Source organism: Coptis chinensis, chromosome 7 (assembly GCF_015680905.1).
Source record: "Coptis chinensis isolate HL-2020 chromosome 7, ASM1568090v1, whole genome shotgun sequence".
In the NCBI taxonomy this organism is placed as follows: Eukaryota; Viridiplantae; Streptophyta; class Magnoliopsida; order Ranunculales; family Ranunculaceae; genus Coptis; species Coptis chinensis.
In genome coordinates, this window is record NC_141462.1 from 6,986,294 (window position 1) to 7,010,371 (window position 24,078).

The 24,078-nt window shown below is 36.0% G+C and overlaps 2 protein-coding genes, 1 long non-coding RNA gene and 1 pseudogene across 4 annotated transcripts; 2 read left to right on the plus strand and 2 right to left on the minus strand.

Annotated features, from left to right (window-relative positions):
- Nucleotides 1-290: 290 nt before the first annotated feature.
- Nucleotides 291-11,857, plus strand: LOC147485647 (DExH-box ATP-dependent RNA helicase DExH3-like). The gene is given in 21 exon segments (XM_086575114.1): nt 291-568; nt 735-889; nt 971-1,058; nt 1,137-1,373; nt 2,020-2,115; nt 3,208-3,396; nt 3,514-3,673; nt 3,767-3,806; nt 3,808-3,828; nt 3,830-3,893; nt 4,151-4,321; nt 4,814-5,086; nt 5,825-6,019; nt 6,508-6,711; nt 7,414-7,483; nt 7,612-7,760; nt 8,123-8,431; nt 8,522-8,581; nt 9,666-9,818; nt 9,907-10,017; nt 10,713-11,857. Coding segments are annotated over 21 exon segments (3,378 nt in total). The 5' UTR covers nt 291-346; the 3' UTR covers nt 11,124-11,857.
- A 1,209-nt stretch (nt 11,858-13,066) lies between these two features.
- LOC147485648 (protein VAPYRIN pseudogene) lies at nt 13,067-14,851 on the minus strand (annotated as a pseudogene). The gene has a single exon (XR_015203226.1). The product of XR_015203226.1 is annotated as a protein VAPYRIN pseudogene (transcript).
- A 45-nt stretch (nt 14,852-14,896) lies between these two features.
- On the plus strand, nt 14,897-16,291 carry LOC147485649 (uncharacterized). Its single transcript, XR_015203227.1, has 2 exons — nt 14,897-15,860; nt 15,990-16,291. It is a non-coding gene; the product is annotated as an uncharacterized LOC147485649 (long non-coding RNA).
- Nucleotides 16,198-22,176, minus strand: FIP2 (potassium channel tetramerization domain-containing protein / pentapeptide repeat-containing protein). The gene is made up of 11 exons (XM_086575115.1): nt 22,018-22,176; nt 21,839-21,948; nt 21,636-21,770; nt 20,777-20,941; nt 20,144-20,227; nt 19,275-19,321; nt 18,740-18,813; nt 17,721-17,779; nt 17,569-17,628; nt 17,113-17,193; nt 16,198-16,454 (listed from the first exon to the last, which is right to left on the minus strand). Exons 1-11 carry the CDS (start codon nt 22,064-22,066, stop codon nt 16,401-16,403), a joined length of 918 nt encoding a protein of 305 aa, XP_086431241.1. The 5' UTR covers nt 22,067-22,176; the 3' UTR covers nt 16,198-16,400.
- Nucleotides 22,177-24,078: the final 1,902 nt, after the last annotated feature.

Below are 24,078 nucleotides of genomic sequence, written 5' to 3' on the forward strand. Positions count from 1 at the left end.
TGTGACCTCATAACCAATGCGATTCTAAAGCCTCAACAATTCTTTTTTACCTCACTTAGTATCTTCCTCAAGCTTCAAGTCTAAGCTTCAAGTGCACATGAACCTGCCAAACCTATACAATAGTTAATCACTTGCTCACTTAAATCAGTAATGAAAATATAAGATATAATCACTTGCCAAATGTATACAATAATTATAATAAAATTAAGCAAAATGTCAATTTCGAACGATATTTTGAATATGCCAATTTATAAAAACTCGGTAAATATGCTGGCGGCATGATGCTAAAAAAAAACTTGGTTAGGGTTTTAAAGGTGTGAGCCATGACTGTGAAACTTTTGAGACAATGTATTATTCCGGATTAACACTTGTTCTCAAATTCAAAAAATCATTTTCAAACCTCTCAAATCTCACTCTCATTTCACCTTCTTTACTTCGTACTTCAAAATTTCATACCGGAAATATCAGAACAAGGAGTACATCAATTTTTAGTAGAAGAAGCTTTTGTGGATACGCTGTTGAGCAGTTTTCTGATGATGAGTATGAATGTGATTTCGATAACCAAAAGGTTTGTTCTTTTTGACTATGTACTTATATTGTAATACCTGAATTTTATTGGCATTTAGTATAATTAGTTAAATTTGAGCTATGAGAACTTTAGTGTTGTGTTACAATGTGAGAATGTGAGTTTAGTGTAGGCGTTTCTGATACTAGAATTATGATTTTGGTGTCAGGGGTCATCCTCCGTGGCCAACATTGATGAATGGAAATGGAAACTTAGTTTGCTATCACGTAGCGAACAAGACCAAGAGATAATTAGTAGAGATAAAAGAGATAGAAGGGATTATGAGCAGATTTCTAATCTTGCGAAAAGGATGGGACTTTACAGGTTAGGGAAACGATTCGTGACACTTTTTCTTATTTGGTAGTGTTTTTGAACTTGAGTTCTGATGCGCTGTTTATGTTTAAGTGAGCTTTATGGAAAAGTTGTGGTTGCAAGCAAGGTCCCTCTTCCTAACTACAGACCCGATCTTGATGATAAGCGGCCTCAAAGAGAGGTAATAACTTTTTGTATCTTTCTCCCTCTCTCCCTGTAGCTGTAAGGTTGATTAAATTACAAAGCTCCATTTGTACAGGTGGTTCTCCCTCTTAGCTTGCAAAGGAGAGTTGAAGGTCTCGTTCAGGAGCACCTTGATAGAATGCAATTAACTTCTGGAAAAATCAATGACAATTCAGGTGATTCTAGGGTTGTTGATCAGATTGAAGATTTAAACCCAGACGAGAATCCAGACTCATTTCTTGACAGGTCAGTCATGGAAAAGGTTCTTCAACGTCAAAGTTCTCGAATGCGCAATTTCCAGAGATCATGGCAGGTAATAATTACTTTCTCTGTTGCTGATGCAATACGCTGTGCAATTATTGTTGAAATCAATCCCACATTGAGAGTCTAAAGCCTAGCCAATCAATGTATAAATCATGGGGCCACTTCACTCATCACCAATTGGTTTTGAGTTGGATGCCCATCTTTAATTATTATGACTACAATTTGGTCGTTTGCAAACATTTGATCATAGTAACACTTCTATCTGCCCACACGCTATTTGTTGGGGGAGTTTATATTGAAAGAAATTGTATACTTTGATGATTGATCCTTCTGTGGGGATCTCTTGTAAATGTCATAATGTGATCATTTGTCTTTACAAACAAATGTTCAGAGTGCAGGTTTGATGATATACGAGCTATTTGTATATTGTTGTGAGAAAGTTTCACATCAGTTTAACATTCTTTATTCTTCCTCTATAAATGGTCCTGCTTTTCTGATGAATGGAAAAAAGGGTTGGGCACTTAAAAGAATACATATTGTTGGTTCTCACACATAATGTCATTAGGTTGCATGGATTTTCTTGTAGTTTGGTGTGGAGAGCACTTAAAAGAATACATATTGAAATTAGTTAGGGTTTTTCATCTGGGTTATTGATTTTATATAGCGCTAAATTTGATCATTTTTTTAATTCCCAGGAATCGCCCGAGGGAAATAGGATGCTGGACTTTAGGAAATCACTTCCTGCATACTCAGAGAAGGATATGCTACTCTCAGCTATTGCTCGAAATCAGGTTTTACTTTTGTGCTGATATCCTTCCTAGAAGATTTCAGTCGAGTATGATGAGTACTGTTTGGTTGATAATTCCAAGTTGTGTACATGGCGTAGTCACGTGCATAAATGATTTAGATTGTTTTTCTAGTGGTGCTGGAGCATATGCTCTTAAAATATTAAAGGCTAGAGTACTCCATATTATCAAGGGGTACAGGTAATTAGACACAGAAGCCCCTCTTGAGTTAGGGATTTTCCCTTTTGTTGTGTTTTTTTGTTTCGTTTTCTGGAGATTCTTCCTTCATTTTGTACTGTGCTTACGAAAATAAGTTGGGAAAGAACAAAATACATCAACAATAAACAACCACCTCATACTTCGACTTTTTTTTTCTCCTTGTAATGACTGATTGTGACATTATTGGATTAAGAGTTTGACTGGGATTTGTCACTTGAGCTGTAGCTTTTAAGAAAGTTACTTTCTGGCTTGAGCTCATATATGGTTCCTTCTGTATGGTTCCAACTTCCAACTTATGATAAACTTGGTTCCAGTTTATGTATGTATATAAGACAGTCTTTTTCATAGTAAGCTTCAGTTTAGAAAGCTGTGCCTGTAATATTGTTAAATCTTGTAAATGCAAATATGATCCTGGAACTATTTATAAAACAACATTTTGGCTTGTAAATGTAAAAACTATTTTGTTATAAATTTTTATTGCTATTATCTTTTGTGTTAATGTATTTGTAACAAAACCGTTTTGGTAATTTGCAAAGGTAAAATTTTGTCCATCTCACATCCCCCACAGCTCCGGGAACATGTCACAAATTTTTTTGTGTGTTGGTATTGCATTAATAACTTAATAAAAAAAAAAGGAGTAAAGCTCAGATTTAACCTTTAAGTATTCTGCAAATTGGATAAGCATCGACAGATTCTGTCATCTGTCTACCATTTGTATTTTCACATATGCTCATGGAAGTGGAAGCTATTGATATTTCCAAATTCAGTTAGGTAAAAATTTGGACGTATTTCCAACAGACTGTTTTTGCACGCGTTATATCCAGTTTGTGAATTTTATATTGGTGTTACTAATTGTTACTTTTTTTTTTATAATGACAGGTCATTGTGATCTCTGGAGAGACTGGATGTGGCAAAACCACTCAGCTTCCTCAGTATGTATTAGAGTCTGAGATAGAATCTGGTCGTGGAGCATTTTGTAGCATCATCTGTACACAGCCTCGACGAATATCTGCTATGGCTGTTGCAGAAAGAGTTTCTTCAGAAAGAGGAGAGCCTCTTGGTGATTCTGTAAGCTCTCTCTCTCTCTCTAACTTTTCTGATTTTTATAGTACTGCTTTTACTGTAAAGATTTCATTTGAGAATCTCTTTCTTCTTGCTTCCATACATCATTAGCTTCTGTGTTAGGTTGGTTACAAAGTTCGATTAGAGGGAATGAAAGGAAAAAACACCCATCTGCTTTTTTGTACCAGCGGTATTTTGCTAAGAAGGCTGTTGAGTGATCGCAATCTGAATGGGGTAACCCATGTTTTTGTTGATGAAATTCATGAAAGAGGGATGAATGAAGGTCTGTTCCTCATGATTTGATTTCATTTGGAAGTATTTCATTCCAGATATTCACATATTTTTGCCAATATTTTGGTTAAACTTTGTTGTGCAGATTTTTTATTGATTGTGCTGAAGGATCTTCTTCCACGTGTTTGATTTGAGATTGATTTTAATGAGCCACTCTGAATGCGGAGTTGTTTTCTAACTATTTCGGAGGAGCACCAACAATTCACATTCCGGTAAGCCAAATGTAGCTGGACGGATGTGATTATTTTTGGTGGAAAGTGATATGTGTTAGTATAATGCTTGTTTTGCGAATTTGCGACTTAAAAGTTACATCGTTTATTGTGTAATGTCAGTGTCTGAATTTAAGTTTGTATATTTATTATTATTATTATTATTATTATTATTATTATCATTAGTAGTAGTAGTAGTAGTATAGCTGTTATAGTGTTATTGTTATTGTTATTATTATTATTGCACTTCCTTTTTTCAGGGATTTACGTACCCTGTAAGATCACACTTTCTGGAAGATGTTCTGGAAATGACGGGATACAAATTGACTTCATTTAATCAGATTGATGATTATGGCCAAGAGAAGTTGTGGAAAACACAGAAGCAGCTCATGCCACGGAAAAGGAAAAATCAGATCACCACACTCGTTGAGGTAATTGGCTAATGCACTTACATATATCTAGATTTGATCAGTATATCTTTTTAAGGAAAAAAGTAGTAATACTTGTATGTTAAATGATCTTTTCATCTTTTGAGATCATCCACACAAGACACTAGATCTTACTAAACTATTTCAGGCTTAATGATCAACAATTGTTTATCAGTGCTATCCAAAAGCATGAACTACAGTATAGGTGTAAAACAAAGAAGAATACTTCATATAGGTCTAATCATAGCATCCCTGGTCAATGCATGCAAGCTACCATAGATCAGACCATATGTTAGTAGCTTCACTAAATGGTATATCCTAATCATTAAATAGTCCCCGAAGCCCAAGATCTCAAGAAACAGAGCTACTGCTTACACAAAGATCATCAAGTGTAATATTTGTTCTCTTCAAGTGTAATATTTGATATGCTACTTGCATTTACAGTAGTTCAAAGAACATAGATAAAGCCTTATTCATCTTGTTAATCTGCATCAGGATGCTCTCAATAAGTCAAACTTTGAGAACTATAGCTCCCGGGCACGTGATTCTTTGTCATGTTGGACACCTGACAGCATAGGATTCAATCTAATTGAGGCGGTTTTATGCCATATATGTCGAAAAGAGCGACAAGGTGCTGTACTGGTCTTCATGACAGGTTGGGATGACATCAGTAGTTTGAGGGATCAAATTAAGGCTCATCCCCTCTTAGGAGACCCCAACAGGGTTCTGCTACTTACCTGCCATGGCTCAATGGCCACATCTGAACAGGTAACACCAACTCCTTTAATCAATTTTCCTTTACTAGTTAAACTTTATCTTAATATTTGTTATCACAAAATTGTATCTTTGTTTTGTGTGTGTGTCGCGCGTGTGTGTGTGATAGATACATAACTAGTTTTTTGCGAGTTGGGAATCAGCTTGCTTTTCTTTTTGTCATTGTTTTCTTTTCTCTGTTTATTGCCTCAAGCCTGCAATTCTTCGTATCAAAGTTCACATCTACGAGCAGTCACATTGGTGTCTCTGCAACATTCTGGAGCTGAACTGGATTTGTTTGGATGCCACACAGGAATATGGAAATCCATTGGTCCAATCATCTGGAAGCAGATTGAGGACCAGCTATTAGCCTAACATTGATTATGTTGAGACCAGATTGTAGACCGCCTTAAATTACTTTTTTAGACTTGATTAATTATAAGTCACTTCCTGATTGCTACCCTTTTTATGCCACTGCACTCATATTTCAACACTCAATATAAAAAAGCTCTAATGCACTGGGCTAACTACCTATTTCATATCCTTTATCATCTTCTTCGTCCCTTATAGAGCTGCTTTTCTTTAATTAATTTACTCTGTGTTACATACTCGCTACTACACTGGCGTAAGTGGTTAAATATTGATTACCAGTCAGTTGTGATTTTCATTGCTGACTGTATGGCTATATGTTAATTTAGTTTGGAATGCACATTAAAATCCAGTGTTCTTACTTTGAAATGGTTATTTATGCAGAAACTCATATTTGAGAGGGCACCTCCAAATATCCGTAAAATAGTTCTTGCTACAAATATGGCAGAGGCTAGCATTACAATCAATGATGTAGTTTTTGTAGTTGATTGTGGAAAAGCAAAAGAGACCACATATGACGCTCTGAACAACACACCATGTTTGCTACCTTCATGGATATCACAAGCTTCTGCTCGACAAGTAAGTGAGATCATTTCATATTTAGACTTTACTTCCAATTGACCAATTCTAGGCTAGTACTAGTCTAATGCATGTGTTTTCGATAGAGGCATTGTTGGAATCAGCTTTCCACTTATTGGCTGTTGTTAGATGTCAGATGGAGGCACATCACTCAGATCATGTGATTTATCTAAGAAGGCATATAATTTATTTCTTCCTCTTCACTTTGTTGATAGATAGGTGTGGGTGTTTTTTTTTTGTGGGTGGGGGGTGGGTTTGGGTGCAGGGGTATTTGTTTACAAAAAAAATATTTTTCCGTTATCCATTATAGGTTAAATTATAGTTAATAAGATAGTTGTATTGGATGAATTAGTTCCAAAGTGGCTATCTTAGTATGGTGCCCCTTTGTCTTTTACTGTACAGATGGACTTGGTTTTTATGCACACCAAGCTATACCTTTACATGTTTTGTAATTTCTTTTTCCCAATAATGGTTTACTTGGGTTGCAGAGAAGGGGAAGAGCTGGTCGTGTTCAACCTGGAGAGTGCTATCACTTATACCCTAGATGTGTGTATGAGGCTTTTGCTGAATATCAACTACCTGAGCTGTTGAGAACGCCATTGAACTCTCTTTGTCTGCAAATTAAGAGTTTGCAGCTTGGAACTATTGGAGAGTTTTTGTCAGCCGCTTTGCAGCCACCAGAATCACTTGCTGTATGTCTGTCTATCTTCATTTTCATTATCTACTATGACTTGCATGTCTGCTTCCTGCAGTAGAGGATTTGGAATAACACTTCACCTTCCTCTCCCCCCCACCCCAATCCCTCAAGGCATCTGTAGGAAAGAGTGATATTATGGGATTAGTTGTCGCAATTCTAGATTTAAAAAGAGAAGAAGACTGAGAAATTTATCTTACCTTTATGTGTTTTAATATTCACGTCATGATTTCTGAGATTACTGAAGGAGTTCAAAATGCTACTGTGCTCTACAAGCATACATTAATATTGTGACTACTGGGTAAATATCCAACCTTGTTCTCTTAGTTCTCTTTGGAATTTAGTTAACTACAACCAGGAAGATTGGTTTGATTGCTTAAGGATAGAAATGTACCGTTTACATTACTTTTTGTTCATTGAAAGAATGATGACATCACCATGATCTTATAAATTTTCTTTTAATCATATTTTACAACTATAGTACAATACTAATTTCGTGTGGGAACAAGATATTGGCACGAAATCATTTCATCTTGCTTAAACACTGTTTGTGGGTGTAGAAGAGTACTATATAGCTTTCTACTTTTCATATGCTCTTTATTCTTAATGACATATCGGTGATGGAATTTTGTAAGGAGTTCCCCTTCTTGTATTCTTCTCTCTCTCCTTTCCAGAATAATTTATATTTATTTGATCACAGGTCCAAAATGCAGTTGATTTTTTGAAGTTGATTGGAGCTTTGGATGAGAAGGAGAACTTAACAAATCTTGGTTAGTTTTACGATTTTGTTGGACGCCCTTATCCCCATGCATTTTCGTAGAACTTATTATACATATATTTTACCACTTTTCTGTCTCATTCTTGAGTCTTGACCTTTTCTCCTTTTCTCATATTTCAGGAGAATTTCTTTCCATGCTTCCTGTGGATCCCAAGCTAGGCAAAATGCTTGTCATGGGTGCAATCTTTCGATGTTTTGACCCTATTTTGACCATAGTATCAGGACTGAGTGTTAGGGATCCCTTTCTGCTACCTCAAGACAAAAAAGATGTAAGTCCAAAACATTTACTTTTAGTTAGCACAGCAAGAGTTAAGGGTTTGTAATTCATGAAAATGATGCCCCCAACTTAGAGACTTTATAATGAAAAATCAGCTCAGTTTAGTATTTCTAGCGGATTCAAACTCTCCTAACTCGTCACCGAACAAAGGGAACCTTATGAGTGCTCCTGCTTTTAAAGCGTGTTATAACTTGTGTAATGTAATGTAGTTGTGTTTCCGAATTTCAGTGAAATACGTCTGGAAAAATGCATACCACCTGTACATACATTATCTGCATTACGTGTTAGCTTAACATCAGATATATCTATCAAGACAAATTGGTTAAAATTATTGATTTCAGTTCTCTTGTTTAGCTCGCAGGGACAGCAAAGTCGAGATTCTCTGCAAAAGACTATAGTGATCATATGGCTCTTGTTCGTGCTTATGAAGGATGGAAAGATGCAGATAGGGAAGGATCAGCATACGAATACTGCTGGAGGAATTTTCTCTCTGCCCAGACTCTTCAGGCTATCAATTCTCTTCGGAAGCAATTTAATTTCATCTTAAAAGACGCCGGTTTACTAGATGCAGAAACCCGCACAAATAATTGTTTGAGCCACAACCAGTCTCTGGTCCGTGCCATCATCTGTTCTGGTCTCTTTCCTGGTATAGCTTCCGTCGTGGTAAGGATATAATTTATAGATGTAAATACATCATTTTAGTCTAAAACATCTCACTTAGCTGATGGATGTCATATACTCTTCTATGTGCAGCACAGAGAGACATCCATGTCATTCAAAACCATGGACGATGGCCAAGTCCTATTGTATGCTGTAAGTGTTGAGGCTTGAAATCTTCTTTAAATATAGAAATTGGTAGTTTGGTACTTAGGTTGGGGTGAAATTTCTTGGCCATGACTTTTGCAGAATACTTTGAGTAACGTCTGGAAGTGATAGGTGCTTACATATACTTTTTCACATGCCCACCTTGACATATAGGCATATTGGAAATACATTATTTCTTGTCTAAATTGTTTCTGAGTAGATGATTGTCCAGTTTACCTTTTATGCTTATCCTAAATGATGGGATGAAGTTTGACATGATCTGTCATGGCCAATGATGCGGTACCATACTTGTAATTTTGTTGCTTCATGATGTAAATTGTGCTGCTATTGCAGGTTAAAAAAAGATATCTATAAATCAAACAACAAAAAGTTTAAGTATATATCTAAGTCACATTGACACGGATACGCGTGTTGGTGTCCGACACGACAACCTATATGAAGTAGGCAAGGGGACACAACTATTAAAAAAGAATATTATTACTATTCCTTAGTTACACAACTATTGGGCTCAAGACCTTACAAAGTGCCTCCTTAAGTAACTATGAAAGTGGGCATATCATGGAGTTGTAACTATGTATATATATTATTTTATTATTCTTTTAGGGTGGAGAAGAAACCCTAGTTTGAAATTGTATGCACAACATGTTCACGTGTCTGTGTCCGACCTAGATTTTTGTAAGAATATGAAGTGTCCATGTTATTCATGTTTATATTTACTAACATTCCACGTCTGCAGTCTTTTGATTTCTAAGTCCTGTCCTGTTAAAAGTTATTATAAAGCTAAGTGCTTTGCTAGTTCATAATTTTGGTGATGAAGCTTCTAATTCATGTTATTATCACCATTTCATTATTTTCATCTGCTGTCTTGTTGGGTCGGTGGTTTGAGGTGAACAAAGGAGAAAAAGTTATGTAAGAAATACAAATTAGCTGTAGAGGCAAGAGAGTTTTTAAAGCATGAAATTAAAGATTTCTTTTCCTTTCCTTTTCTCTTCTTTGTGATCTTCTATATTGTTATCTTCTTTAATCTTTCTTGGTATTGTTTTGACCGACATTGATCATTGATATGCTTCAGAATTCTGTAAATGCACGTTATCAGACAATTCCATATCCATGGCTTGTTTTTGGTGAAAAAGTTAAAGTCAATACCGTCTTCATACGTGATTCCACTGGTGTCTCTGATTCGATACTGATCCTTTTTGGTGGTACTCTTAGCCGTGGGATTATGGTAAAAGATTTTGCTTGCAGAAATCCACTCTCATAAATTGTACAATCTAATTGCAAACTCATATGCTGACTTTGTTTTCATATATCAGGCTGGGCACCTGAAAATGTTAGATGGGTATGTTGATTTTTTCATGGATCCTAGTTTGGAAGAATGCTATTGGAACCTCAAGGAGGAACTTGATAAGCTTCTCCAAAGGAAGGTTAGATTGGGATTTATTCTCTTTATTTGTATTCTGATTTTTAGAAGAAGTATTGATATGTATATAGAAGATAATTACTGATAAACCAAAGAAGCAAATTAATGTGCAGGGAAGGCCCTCAGTAACTACCACTGGAAAAGAAATTTACTCTCATTCGTAATATTTTCCCCTTTCCTCACAAGTGCATCTCTTTGTAATACTTCAGGAAGGAGGATAATTAGAATGTTAGCCTGGTTATTCAAAGTTTAGTTAAGAATTAACAGACAACCAAACATTTATTTTCAATAATTGGATGTGTATGAAGCTGGTTAGTTTCTGAAGCTTGTCGAATCAGGTTTCTTTTGAATACAACTTAGAATACTCTGAGGTTCCTTTTCGGTTTACAAAAGGTCATGGAACAGTAAAGTGGAATTTCAAGTAGATATTTAAACGGAAAATGAGCTTAATGATTTCAATTTTAAAACCAAATATCTACCTTTATTGGTAGGAGATGCTACTGCTTTTTTGGATGAAGGACTATATCTTTTTGTGGATAAAGGACTATGGTGAAATGGTTAAGACTGAAGGCTTCAAAGATTTGGGATTTTAAAGATTAATTCAGGACCCCGTGTTGTTTATAATTAATAAGTGGTATGACTGGTATCATATTTGGGTTATCTGGGTGGAGCTTAATTCTTACTTTGTTGATGATGCAGCTTCGTGATCCAAAATTGGATATCCACAAGGAAGGGAAATATCTCATGCATGCTGTGCAGGAGTTGGTGTCCTCTGACCAATGTGAAGGAAGGTTTGTTTTTGGCCGTGAAAGCAAGAAAGTCAGGGAAACAAGTGAGAATGGTGGCAATAACAGTTTCATGAAAGATGGGACAAATCCTAAGAGCTTGCTCCAGACCTTGCTTATGAGGGCGGGCCACAGTCCTCCAAAATATAAAACAAAGCATCTCAAGACAAATGAATTTAGAGCATTGGTGGAGTTCAAAGGAATGCAGTTTGTGGGAAAACCAAAAAAGAATAAGCAGCTTGCAGAGCGAGATGCAGCAGTGGAGGCATTGGCCTGGTTGACACATACCTCTGATACTAATCGGGCGAAGATGATACCCCTCTAGATGTCACTGATAACATGCTGAAACTTCTTGGTAAGCGTAGGAGGTCAAAACGGCTCTGGCTGAGTGGCTGATATCGTTAGTGGACAGGCACTGCTATTTGATGCCATCAACTGGCATCTGATAATTGTTGGTGGACTACAGAGATTTTGCTAATGCATGTGGGCGTTTATGGCTGCTGCATTTGTTACTGCAATAACTGCCTTCTCCTTTCTTGGTGGGCGTCCTGACACTGTGGTCTGGTATTGGCCTCCACTGACGGGAATATCTGAAGCATGTTAAGGAGAACAGCTTCAGCCATATTGAAGCGAGGTGGTTCCAAATGGCAATCCAAATCGAGGGGGCATGGAGCTACAAAGTGCAAGCAAGGTTTAAAATAGATGTTAACCTCGGCAATGATTTTAGACAAGGCACTATTTCCAGTCAAAAGGGTTGGAAACAAATAGGACCAAGATGTTTGTATATATGCCTCTGTGGACGGGTTTATATTGCTAGCATAAAGGTAAGCAACTAAGCATCTTTGGTTCCATTTCACATCTCAGAATATCGGGGAAGGGTATGGCAACAACCCCGACTGAAGGATATGAGCTCATTCTTGATGAAAGACCGCTGACGTATAATAGCCCAACAGAACAGCCAAGTGGGTAACTTAAAGAAGAGTGTTACTGTATGTTCTTGTTATTATCCCAATTCACAAACAAAATTAATTAAATATTCATTTTAGGTCTTCGGCCTCATTAAGCTGCCTTCCTTGAGTCTGCTACGGTGTTACGCTAGTTTTTTTGTTGGAAAAGTCTTTAGCAACACACAAAATGAACCGAAAATTGTGAACACAATGACGTGGCACTCATCAGGCAGGGGTGCGTGTGTATTTCTCAAAGAAGTACTGAAAATCAAGGTCTCTCAGTTTGCCACGTCATTGTGTTCACAAATTCGGTTCAAAGTGTGTGTTGCTGTAGAAGCACTCTTTTTTGTTTTACCTAACCATACTTCGGCTATAATATGAACTGCATATTTGAAGCTCACGAGCTTTCTTTTAAAAGCCCATATATAAAGAATTTAATTATCTCACGAGTTACTATACTGCTATGCGGCATTAAAAAGTGACATTTACATCTCACTTGTCAGGCAGTTCTTTTAAATATTCGTAAAATTGTTTTTGGTGTTCAACGTATGATTTAGGTCCAATGTGGTGTAAACCGCATAGTGTAAAGTTTACACCCAAATGTTAAAAAACTCTTTCCATTAAGAGTATATAGTAGTATACCGTAGGTAATAGCCAATTAGTTGATAGAGGGGGTGAGGAATTTAGTTGATGGAGGGGGTGAGGAATTCGGGCGACACTTAAAGCGCTATCTTAGTTTAAATTAAAGAGGGGCTAGCCAATTAGTTGATAGAGGGAGTGAGGAATTTGGGACGACACTTACAATGCTATCTTAGTTGAAATTAAAGAGGGACAAACAATAGAGAGTGGATATTTATGGGATGTACAATAATTTGCAATTAGAATTGTAAAATTCTAATGGCACCATTCATTCGAGATGCCCTTACCCGTATAAGTATTTTTCAAGCATGCACTATGATTTGACTCAATCATCTTGTTTTGTTGGCAATGACGAAGGAAAACTTTAGCTGATGAAATGCAATAACCGGCCAAAAGCTCTCTGAGTTCGAGCTTACACATGAGGGAATGGATTTAGAATGATGGAAAAACGAAACTGCTAATATCTAGAAACAGTGAAATTTTGAAGGATTGTTTTTCCGCATTGTAAGAGAAATCAGTCTTCGTGATTTGTCTGACATCACTAAGTCATTGGTATTATGCTTAGGCTAGATGGCTTAGGTACTACATGAGATAATCCAATTGAACATTAGGCACATTTTGCAGTTAAGTACAAGTAGTTATGATTGAGCTAGACTTTAGTTTTAACTTTTAAGAAGCATCAGAAATTTAACGGTGTTTGATTATATACTCAATTTACATTTCTGAATTCTGAGGTGTGAAGACGGGAACTTATGCTCATCGTTTAGCTAGATTACAGTCAACGGAACGGACCAGTCAATGCTCTGGTGAACTCTATCCCTGCTCGACCTTTTCTTAATAGATCCAGAAACTTGTCTTCCTTCACTGAATGTCATATGTGCATCTGCACCAATGTGGGTGATCCTGTCTTTCAGGATGGAATCATGTACCGATAATATCTGGGTGATCTTAGAATAGTGCAATGAGTTAGCTATCTGTAGAGCAGTGAAGCCCTTATTTGTTTGTGCCTCTACATCAGCTCCGTTCTTGAGAAGAAGTTTAATCACCTCTGCTTGACCTGACTCCGTAGCACAGTGCAATGCTGTATAACCGTCTTTGTCCCTTGCTTCTATGTTGATACCCTTCTCGAGTATTGCTCGGACTGCATTGAGCTGCCCTTTGAATGCTGCTCGGTGCAATGCAGTCCAGCCATGCTGATCTACTCCATTGATCGAAGCACCATTGTCAAGTAGCCAGTTAATAGCACGTTCCTCTCCCTTGCGTGCTGCTTTACATAGTTTGTCCCCAAGTCTAAGCACATCAAACAGAATTGTGTGACCAGATTCAGCTGCAACATCATAAGCTGCCTTACCAAGATGATTACAAATTTCTTTGTTCGCCCCCTTCCGTAGTAATAGCTTCACCATGTCCTTATCGCCTAAGCCGGCCGCTAGATGCAGCGGTGTGTCACCATTAGTATTGCTAATATTGGTTCTTGCACCGCTAGCCAACAACAGCTTTGCACAGTCTAAATGATGCTCTTCTACTGCAATGTGCAGCGCTGTGCACCCATCCTCTGTGAGAGCATCTGGCTCAGCTCCCTTGAACAAGAGTAGACTCATGATCTCAGTGTGTCCACCTCTGGCTGCTAAGTGCATTGGACTCCATTTCAAGAACTCATATCTTATGGTACTAGCCTTATGAGATAACAAGAGCTCGGTAATTAGTAGCTCTCCCGCAGCTACAGCAGCCTCAAGTGCACTTTGCCCATATTGGTTTCGAGCATCTACATCAGCTTGAAATTCAAGAAGCAGCTGTACAAGTTCAGCTCTCCTTTGAGATATAGCCAAATGTAGTAGTGTCTGACCATGAGCGTCTACTAAATCAGCGGCCCGCCATTCTGACTTACTCATTTCAAGTATTTCTCGGATTTCTTCCAGTGATCCATTAGCCACAATCTGAGACAAAATCGCCGTGCCAGTGAACATCACTTTAATACCACTATCATAAAAAACCTGTTTTGTTCTACTCGTAAACCACTCATTTGGTACTGAGTCATATGCCGATGAATGATGTTTAACAACTGCACCAGGGACTACAACACTTTGTAGAATAAATGAGTCATTCGAGTGAGGGAATGAGTCAGGGAGCATTGAACCTGGTGGTAATACATAAATGATCTCTAAGGTGACTGTCGAGAGAGGACCAATAATACCTGATTGCGGTCGAATTTTGTAATTAGTCTTGTTAGCTGGCTGTAACTGAAATGCTACTGGCATCGTGTGCATGACGTTCCGCAAAGTGAGCTTACCATAGCACTTCTGTTCCGGTTCGACTCGGATTGCAATTATGTTTGATGGCTCTAAGCTTATTAGTCTATCCATGTTTCTTCACCCCCTTTTTTTCTTCTTGATCTTACTAGCTAACACTAACTCACTCTAGAAAATGAGACCTTTGAGCTTCTTTGGTGTTGAGACTTTTATGTAAAAGTTTCATTCTCTAAATATGTTTCATTCTCTATATATATATGTATATATAAGTCCTGCTTTTTGTGTTATGTTGTTGTACGTAACTTCACTTAGCTCTAAAAGAAACGACAACCATCTCATAGAAAAAAGAGAGAAACTGATGTTCTAGTTTGGACAAGGTACTGGTGTATCTTTAAGGGATGATATCAAGGTCGGCTCTACTGAGAGTGCCACTTGGTGGTGTTGAGCCCAATGCTGCCTTGTTCTATTCTTCGTCCAGAATTCCAGATTACACTATGTTAAGACAAAAAAGGTGCAATTTGCAAGTTATTATATGAAGTTCTTTCCCTTCTTTGTGCAAGTAAATCTCATTGCCCATTTGCCTTGTATAGTGATTATCATTTCATAGAGTTCATGTACCATACTTTACTATTTAATTTATATCCCATATATATAGCCTTAAAGGGTACTCTAGGACTGATCGATGTACGACTCAACTCTTAAAGTTTTTAAGTGACTTACTCTCATACTCGGCAGTCGGCACCCTTTTGGGGAAAATAAAGAAGAGAGAAGAAAAACGAAGGAAAAATAGAAAAATTCCCTAGTGAAAACTTTGCCTACTAGAATCCTCATGCAACTGCCACTACTAATGAATTTACCAATTTGACTGTGGTCTTCCACCAATTTGACTAACATGTCAGTTTAATCGAGATATATAAATTTTAGCAATTTTTTTTCTTACCGGAAATTTAATTGCTTGTGTCTTGTAGTAGGTAATGTACAGATGATTTCTAGGACAAAAGGAACATAACGAGATTTGGAATTTCATTTTCTTGTTTCATGGAAGTTTATGCTGCTTTTTGATATCCTTATTACAAGCATTGATTTGACACTTTGTAAACCTTTTCAGCCAAAACAAAGGAGGCTCTGAAATCTGTTTGGACTTTGGGTATCTCATTTGTTGAATCAATGTGAACTGTTCCATTGTTTTCTCCACAGAAAAGATTGATTACAGACAATTCAATTCTAGTATGGCGCTCTCCATGTCCTTTTCTAAGTTCTAACAACTCAACAATGTACTTTTCACTTGAAAGTTTAAATAATATGCATTTTTTTAGAAAATAGGCAGAACTTGAGCTTTGTTCTATTCTTTTTCAGGTGGTAATGTGGATTGTGGAATGACGATCAAATAAAAATACAGCAGAAGTGCAGAACCCACCGTGGTCCTTGAGCATTCTTTTTGAATTCATGTATGCACAGAATTATCCTCACAATAGCATGTCAATGACGATCAAATTATGTGGTCAAAACCCAGAATTCTGCTTATATACTCGCACATTTGGTAAGTCCAGACGACAGTATCTGGTTAGATGGTCCAATAGTCTTTTGATGATTCTCATAATTTATATCTTGCCAAGCTTCATTTAGTCAGTCTCTAATTCTCTCCTAATAAAAGAAAATTGCAATTATTACAAAAAATACAAAGAAAATATGTCAATTCAGATTGATTTATAAGTTACAGACATGAGTAAACAACACGACTTCATCCACTAAGAACTTCCTTCACTGTCATCTGATTGCTCCCAGTAGATTTGCACCATCAAGCTTTGCCCCCACCAAGTGCTGAAAAAACATGGCATAAATTCAGGAAATGCTCCTAAATGAATCTTTCCTTTTCAGCAGAGAGACAAATTTGAGAGGATTTATCAAGAAAATGAAGGCATGCTACTAAGTTTAAAAGCAAAACATCAACATATCATATTTCAGATAACTGAATGATTCCATTTAGTGACAGTAACTAAAACAAAGATTTGCATTAAAAAAAACTAAAACAAAGATAATTTCCCTGGAAGTTATAGAAATAAACATCATAAAAGCTCAATATACGATCTTTTTGGTGGGTACTTGGGATACATTTGGTGCATAAATATTAAAACTTCTTGCTACTAAAAGAACTGCCCAGTCCGAGTAAGTTCAAGTCTAGCATGTTCAATGTATACATATAGTTGTCTTTCTAAAAGGGTACAGTCCTAACAATGAGCGGCAAACATATGAGCTGCAAACATGTACAATTTTTTAAATCTGGAAGGGGAAGAAGATCTGTTCATGTGTTCCCAAAACAATCTGTATGTCAGCCAATTATGCAGTAAAATGATACGCTGAAATTTGCTTCATGAACATACTCTGTTTGAATCATCATAGTAATTTATTTGTTAAACTGTAAGTGTACCGTCCTAATCTGAAAGCATATTCCAGACCAAAACCCTTCTGATTTACTTACTGTATCACGCAAATCAACTTGACGTAGATAAGCTCGTTGAAGATTTGCACCCTGCAGATTAGCACCACTCAGCTTTGCACCCTGCAATAACAGAAAGACAAACTATGAGTCCAATAAAAAAACATTAAATTGGTATAACATTAAATCAGATGAAATCATTGCTTCTCATTCATTTAAGATCAGATATAAGTGCACTGGCATCCACATCTTGCATGAACTTTTGCAAATATAGCAGTTAGTAAAAGTGGAGGAAATCCAAAGGGAAGAGAAGTTAAATGGGATCGGTGTAAAGCCAAGTTGATTAATTTCTCTATTTAAACTATATCTGCAAATTCACACATTTTTTTTTTTAATTTCTAAAACTATTTGGCGAGTTCCTTAGGAACCTTATCTGTGAACGAATTACTGTATAGTAAAGATGCTTAAAGTGATGCTCATGTAATTATATATTTCTACCTTCAGATTGGCTCCTTCAAGGTTTGCTCCTTCTAAGTTAGCATTCGTAAGATCAGCAGTCTAAAAAACAAGATATAAAACAAAGAAAACATTATGTATGTAGATATTCGATATTCTACAAAACAAAAATAATTACACAAAATAAGCTCAACCTGCAAATGTGCTGATCGAAGGTCTGCCAAACAGAAGCTACAATCTATCAAGCACGCATCTGCTTATTCCAACACGAACATTCAGTAATTATCAATTTGCCACGCTTTCTGTGCTTAGAGGGAGCTCCACACATAGTTAATAGAATGTAATGCAAACACTTCGTGTCATATGATGAATAGGACAAATATATTGACCTACAAACATAACAGTAGATTGTAAATGCTTAAAGCATCTTCAATTGCCCAGTAATCTATAAGCCAACTTTTCTTCTAGAGTAAAATGGTGCAGGGTGAAACTTCAATTGTGAAGCTAATGATCAACATACTGGCCCCACTGAACAGCTTGATACAAACTTACAAAGCCCACGGGTTAAGTGAAACCACAAGAGAAATAGTTGTCCCATGACTCCCATCAGTGGATTCGTCTAAACCACAAGTGTTTTTAATTAAACCTTACACACCCTTCCTATTATGAAGGAAGTGAAAAAGTGTTTGAGTGGTTCTCTTCAAACTACCTATATCAAGCCACTGATCAACAAACCAGTCAGTAGGTTTGATGAGAAGTTTGTTGATAAGTAAAGTTAGAGATGTCGATATTCTGCTTCGCGATTGAAGATGGGTTTTGGACCAAAACTGACAAAATTTGTTGATTGATCATTTGCAGGAATTCTATTATCCAAGTCAAGTATATGAGGGAAGTTCTTAAATTTTATTTTCTTCCCCTTCTGTTGAAGTCTGGATAGCCCGATAGGGGAGAGTTTGTGATAATGAAGAGCATGTCATAATATAGATAAAAGAAGTTGAGTTGAAAAGGCTCAAGGAGTTTGAGAGGCAACTCCGATTATCAGGATAAGAGAATGATTCATCATTCCTTCCAGCTAAATAAAATTGGTGGATAATTTGTATCAAAAATATATTTTGTTGTAGTCTATCTCAAAGTGGGTTTAACAAAACTAGAGTAGAAAAGAAAAAGGCATTGGGGTAGAACAAAATTGTTAAGAAAAATGACAGAAGATAACCTTGTAAAGTGGCACTCTGAAGGTTAGCTCCAGATAACAATGCTCCACGAAGATTTGCACCAATAAATTCGCATCTACCCTGGGCAAGACAGAAATTTCATTATGGATGATAAACCAAACTTTTTAAGGATGAATTGTTCCCATTTGACGGCATCTACTCAAAAATTCAGATTAATCAATTAATGAATCCTAGTCCAAATATTAGGGTTCCCGGAAGAATCCAAATACAATCTTCCCATGACGAAAGTATTCATCAAAAAGAAACTGCAAATATACTATTCCAAAAATAATGATAACCTCAACAAAACCTTAAGGTTTTCAATAAAATATGCATATCTGCTAAATTTTCTCAGGATAAGATGAAGAAAGAGATTATCCATCAATCTTGCATTCACCAGAGAACCATTTTGTTACATACCCATATTGAAATGAATGAGGGTAGAACTCTTCAGACTCGACCATATATTGCATTAGTGCATTAATGTGTTATGCATGGAATAACCCATTGAACTTGTATCTCTCTAGAGCAACTTACTCACGCAGATTTGCATTGTGAAAATTAGAACCGCTGCCATCCACATCCTGACATAAGAACAGAAGTTTTTTTATTACTATAGGAGTAAAAACCATGCTGGCGTACAAAAGAGAGCTACAAAACTAAGAACAATAAGAAGATTTTCATGGGATTGAAGAAGAAAAGTTGATTTCATCACTTTTTTATAGATCATGGTCAAGAAACTTAAAACCTGATGTTGGAAAACATGGGTTAGATTCGATAGAGATTGAAACTTGAAAGAATAGAAGAAGAGAATTTGGAGAGAATGATGGGGGGAGACATGGCGTCTCTTGCTGGCCCCATCTTCTCCTCTATTTGCTAAAGAGTCTTCTTGTAGTACATCACTCTAGTTTAGGTCAGTCTTGAGTTTAGTCACTACATTTCAGTTTATTTGAGTTTAGTCACATTCCATCACCAAGTCAACATATTAGTCTATTAAACCTCGTTAATCAACATATTTGAGCGTACATTGACCATATGAAACCTCTATTTTCTTCTTCTTCTTTTATTTTTTATTTATTTATGATGGTCAACTATAGTTTAGTCACTACATTTCAGCTTATTTTATTTAGACCCTGTTAGTCAACTCATTTGTTTTTTATTTCATACAGTCAAATACGTTGACGAACAGGGTCTAACAGACCTGGTGACGGAGTATGACGAAACTCAAATAAACTGAAATGTAGTGACTAAACTCAAAACCGGCTTAAAATAGACTGATGTACTACAAAAATACTCTTTTCTAACTAAATTGTTGAAATATCAGGAATGCTTATGGTTAGTTCAGAATTACATTCTGGTCAGAAAGTAATTAAGACGAAAAAAAAAATCACTTCTGCAAAGCGTACCCGAAATTTAGCTGAATAAAGGTTTGCACCTGCGAAAAAAACCCCTTTAATACATGCATTACTGAAGTCAACAAGTGATAGGTCCTGCAAAATAGCAACATAACATGCATCTTAGCAGACATACTTAACAGCAGATTTCCTTGATGTCATAGTGTTCACAATGAATTAAATTTTAACACGCTTAGGACCACCAACTTTCGTAATTGGGATAGAGGACAAAAAAACAAAACTTAATTGTCAGCCTTTTATAGTTACAGAGATTATAAAGAGGGAAAAAACAAAAACACGGGAAGATACACCTGTGACAAGTGTAGCCGACTAAAACATCAAAAGAATATCAACATTTGCACCCCAGAAGACACCAGAACTCCTCTGTATTGTTCTTCGTCTGGATGAACTTATTTTTATTAGTATAGTTTCTCCTCATTTTTCATTTCTTCTTTTTCTTTTAATAAGAAGTCGCCCACTTTCCAGAAATATGTTCTGAGGGTCAAATTTAATTTATTATATACGAAACAAAACAACTAAGCCATGGCGCTATTTATAATGCCACCACATAAGATCACAAAATTAGAGAATGCACATATATGCAGCTATCAATCGATATTTCGTCAAGTAACCAATAAGTCTTACCAATTTAGACAGGTTAAGCCCAGAAAGATTCACTCCTCGAAGTCTGACTCTGTTGAATTGTATACATTTGATGACATCAGCACGTGTCAATTCAGCTCTGGAATCATCTTTTGAGTCATTTTCATATCTTCTGCTTAAAGCTGCATTGATTCCCTCGCTCAATCCCTGAATCAAATCGTAAAATCAACCGTAAGTAGAGGAAAGATAGACAAGCAACACAATGGACAAGAAGTGGAGTACCCCATCTTCAATGTGAGTTATATTACAAGCCCACAAGCACATAATAAGCCAACCAAAATAGTGAAGCAACACCTAGATGACTATATCCTTCAAACCACTAATACACAAATACAAAGCAACACACGCACAACCAAGAGAGATGGGAAGAATCTATTTCACAACCTCTTATAGCAAGTGTTGGGTGGCTGAAGAAGAGACAAACTATGCATAAAGATAGGTGAGGCTTACCCGTTGAGGGTGTGCACAGGCAAACACCCTGAAATGGCCATCGAAATTTGTAAAAAGGAGCAAAAACTTACGATCAATAACATTCCATGCTGACTACTGGCTACTGGCGATTGAAAAGTGACAAGTGTTTCGGGCATACTTCCTTTATTAGATTAACTACATGTGCATGTCTAATTGGTAAGAATAACGATAAGAAAATTTCGGTTTCCCCTAGACCTTGCTTCTATTTTTGATCCATAAAATTTGTATTTCATTCTTAAACATTATAACTTAGCATCTAAACAGTATCATCTAATGAATCTAGATGGACCCAAATCGTTACAAGTAAACCTACGAAGACGATTAAATAACTAATGTTATATGCATACAAGAGAAAAAAAAAAAATATTACAAGTAGCTGATAGTATTCCGCTTCCCGCAAAAGCTCCTGATATTCAGAGTCTTCAAGTGTAGGTACAACACCATCCCGCAACCAATTTAAAACATGGCGAAAATGTTTTCCATCCCTATCAACAAAGACAATCCCCTGCAAGAATAAACTTATAAAAATGTAATTGGGAAACAGTAAAAATAATAATAATAATAATAATATACCTTGTCAGAGTCCTGGTGCATATTATAACGGCCACTAAACATTGCTGCAAGCATAGAATCAGGCTCCCGTTGAGTTAACGTGTCTCTAGTTGTACAGAACTTCTTCCCCCCTAATAATAATAATAAACACATCACTAATCATAATAATAATAATAAATGGAAATGGAAATTATTCTTACCTATGTTGAGACGAACTAGAGAAGGAAGATCTGATAATGAGGTTGACATTTTAAAATGATGGGCAAAGTATCAGTGAACTACTTTCAGTTATATTGAACCCTTAGGCCACATGGTGAACAGAGACACAGGCCCATAGGACAGAATTGGGATTAATTTAGCTTCTAGTTTTAGTTTGAGTCGGCAGATACTTATGGGTGAAGGACAAACCGACATATTACCCTCATTTAAGTTTTTATCAGTTAAATCAAAATCCCCCACGTGATTTTTCAATTTTGTTTTTGACTCTCAACACACTCACATTTTATGTTATGACTAACATGATAAATTTCATTTATTTCATGTTGTACACATGTATAGTGGTGTTTATATGTTTGTTGGACACATGCATACTGGTGTGTGCATGTGTAGTAGTAGTGTTTGCATGTTTATTGTACATATATATAATGGTGTGTGCATGTGTGGTATACACATGCATAATATTTGTATGTGTGTTATACACATGTATAGTAGTGTTTGCATATGTGTTATACACATGTACTAGTTTGTAGGCACGTGCATATGCACCTGCTCTTTTGAAAACATTTATATTTTTTTTTAGAAAATTGGGACTACCATTTTAGTCGTTAACCTGTTTTAATTTTCTAATAAATTGTTTTAAATTAAGTTTTAAAAACCTGTTTTTTCAATTGGAAGAGAGATTCTGTTTTAATAGGAGAATGATTCCCATTTTAATTAGATACGCTAGATTTTCGCTTAATTTTCAATAGGGGAGGAATTCTCATTTTAATAGGAGAATGATTCCCGCTTTAATTAAAAGTGTTATAATTTGTTTTAATAGAAGAAGAATTCAATCTCGTTATAATAGAAGAGAAATTCCCGTTTTTCAAATATGAGAGAAATTCTCGTTTTAATAGGAGATGACGTGGAATTTTAATAGAGCTCGAAAAATACCCCTTGTGGGAGCTTTAATATTAAGACTAGCTTGTATGCCCGTGCATACACACTGGCTCTTTTGAAATTATTTAGATTTTTTTTAGAAAATTGGGACTTCGGTTTTAGTCGCTAACCTGTTTTAATTTTCCAACAAATTGTTTTAATTAAGTTTTAAAAACCGTTTTTTTTTCAATTGGGAGAGATCTTTGTTTTAATAAAAAATAATTCACATTTTAATTAGATATGCTAGATTTTCCCTTTTCAATGGTGGAGGAATTCCCATTTTAATAGGAGAATGATTCCGGTTTAATTAGAAGTGCTAGAATTTGTTTAATAGAAAAAAATTCTCGTTATAATAGGAAAATAATTTCCGTTATAAAAAAGATTATCGCTTTTTCAAATAGGAGAGAAATTCTCGTTTTAATAGGAGATGGCGTGGAATTTTAATAGAGCTCGAAAAATACCCCTTGTGGAATCTTTTGAAAACATTTATATTTTTTAAAAAAATTGGGACTACCGTTTTTAGTCGCTAACTATTTTTAATTTTATAACAAATTGTTTTAAATTACGTTTTAAAAACCTGTTTTTTCAATTGGGAGAGAGATTATGTTTTAATAGGAGGATGATTCCCGTTTTAATTAGATACGCTAGATTTTCGCTTAATTTTCAATAGGGGAGGAATTCTTATTTTAATAGGAGAAGGATTCCCGCTTTAATTAAAAGTGTTAGAATTTGTTTTAATATGAGAAGAATTCTCGTTATAATAGAAGAGAAATTCTCGGTTTAATAGGAGATGACGTGGAATTTTAATAGAGCTCGAAAAATACCCCTTGCGGGAGCTTTAATATTAAGATATAGATATAGATTAGCTTGTAGGCCCGTGCATACGCACAGACTCTTTTGACTACCATTTTAGTCGCTAACCCATTTTAATTTTTCTAACAAATTGTTTTAAATAAAGTTTTAATTAAGTTTTTAAACCCCGTTTTTTCAATTGGGAGAGAGATCTTGTTTTAATAGGAGAATAATTCTCATTTTAATTAGATATGCTAGATTTTCCCTTTTCAATAGGGAAGGAATCCACATTTTAATAGGAGAATGATTCCCGCTTTAATTAGAAGTGCTAG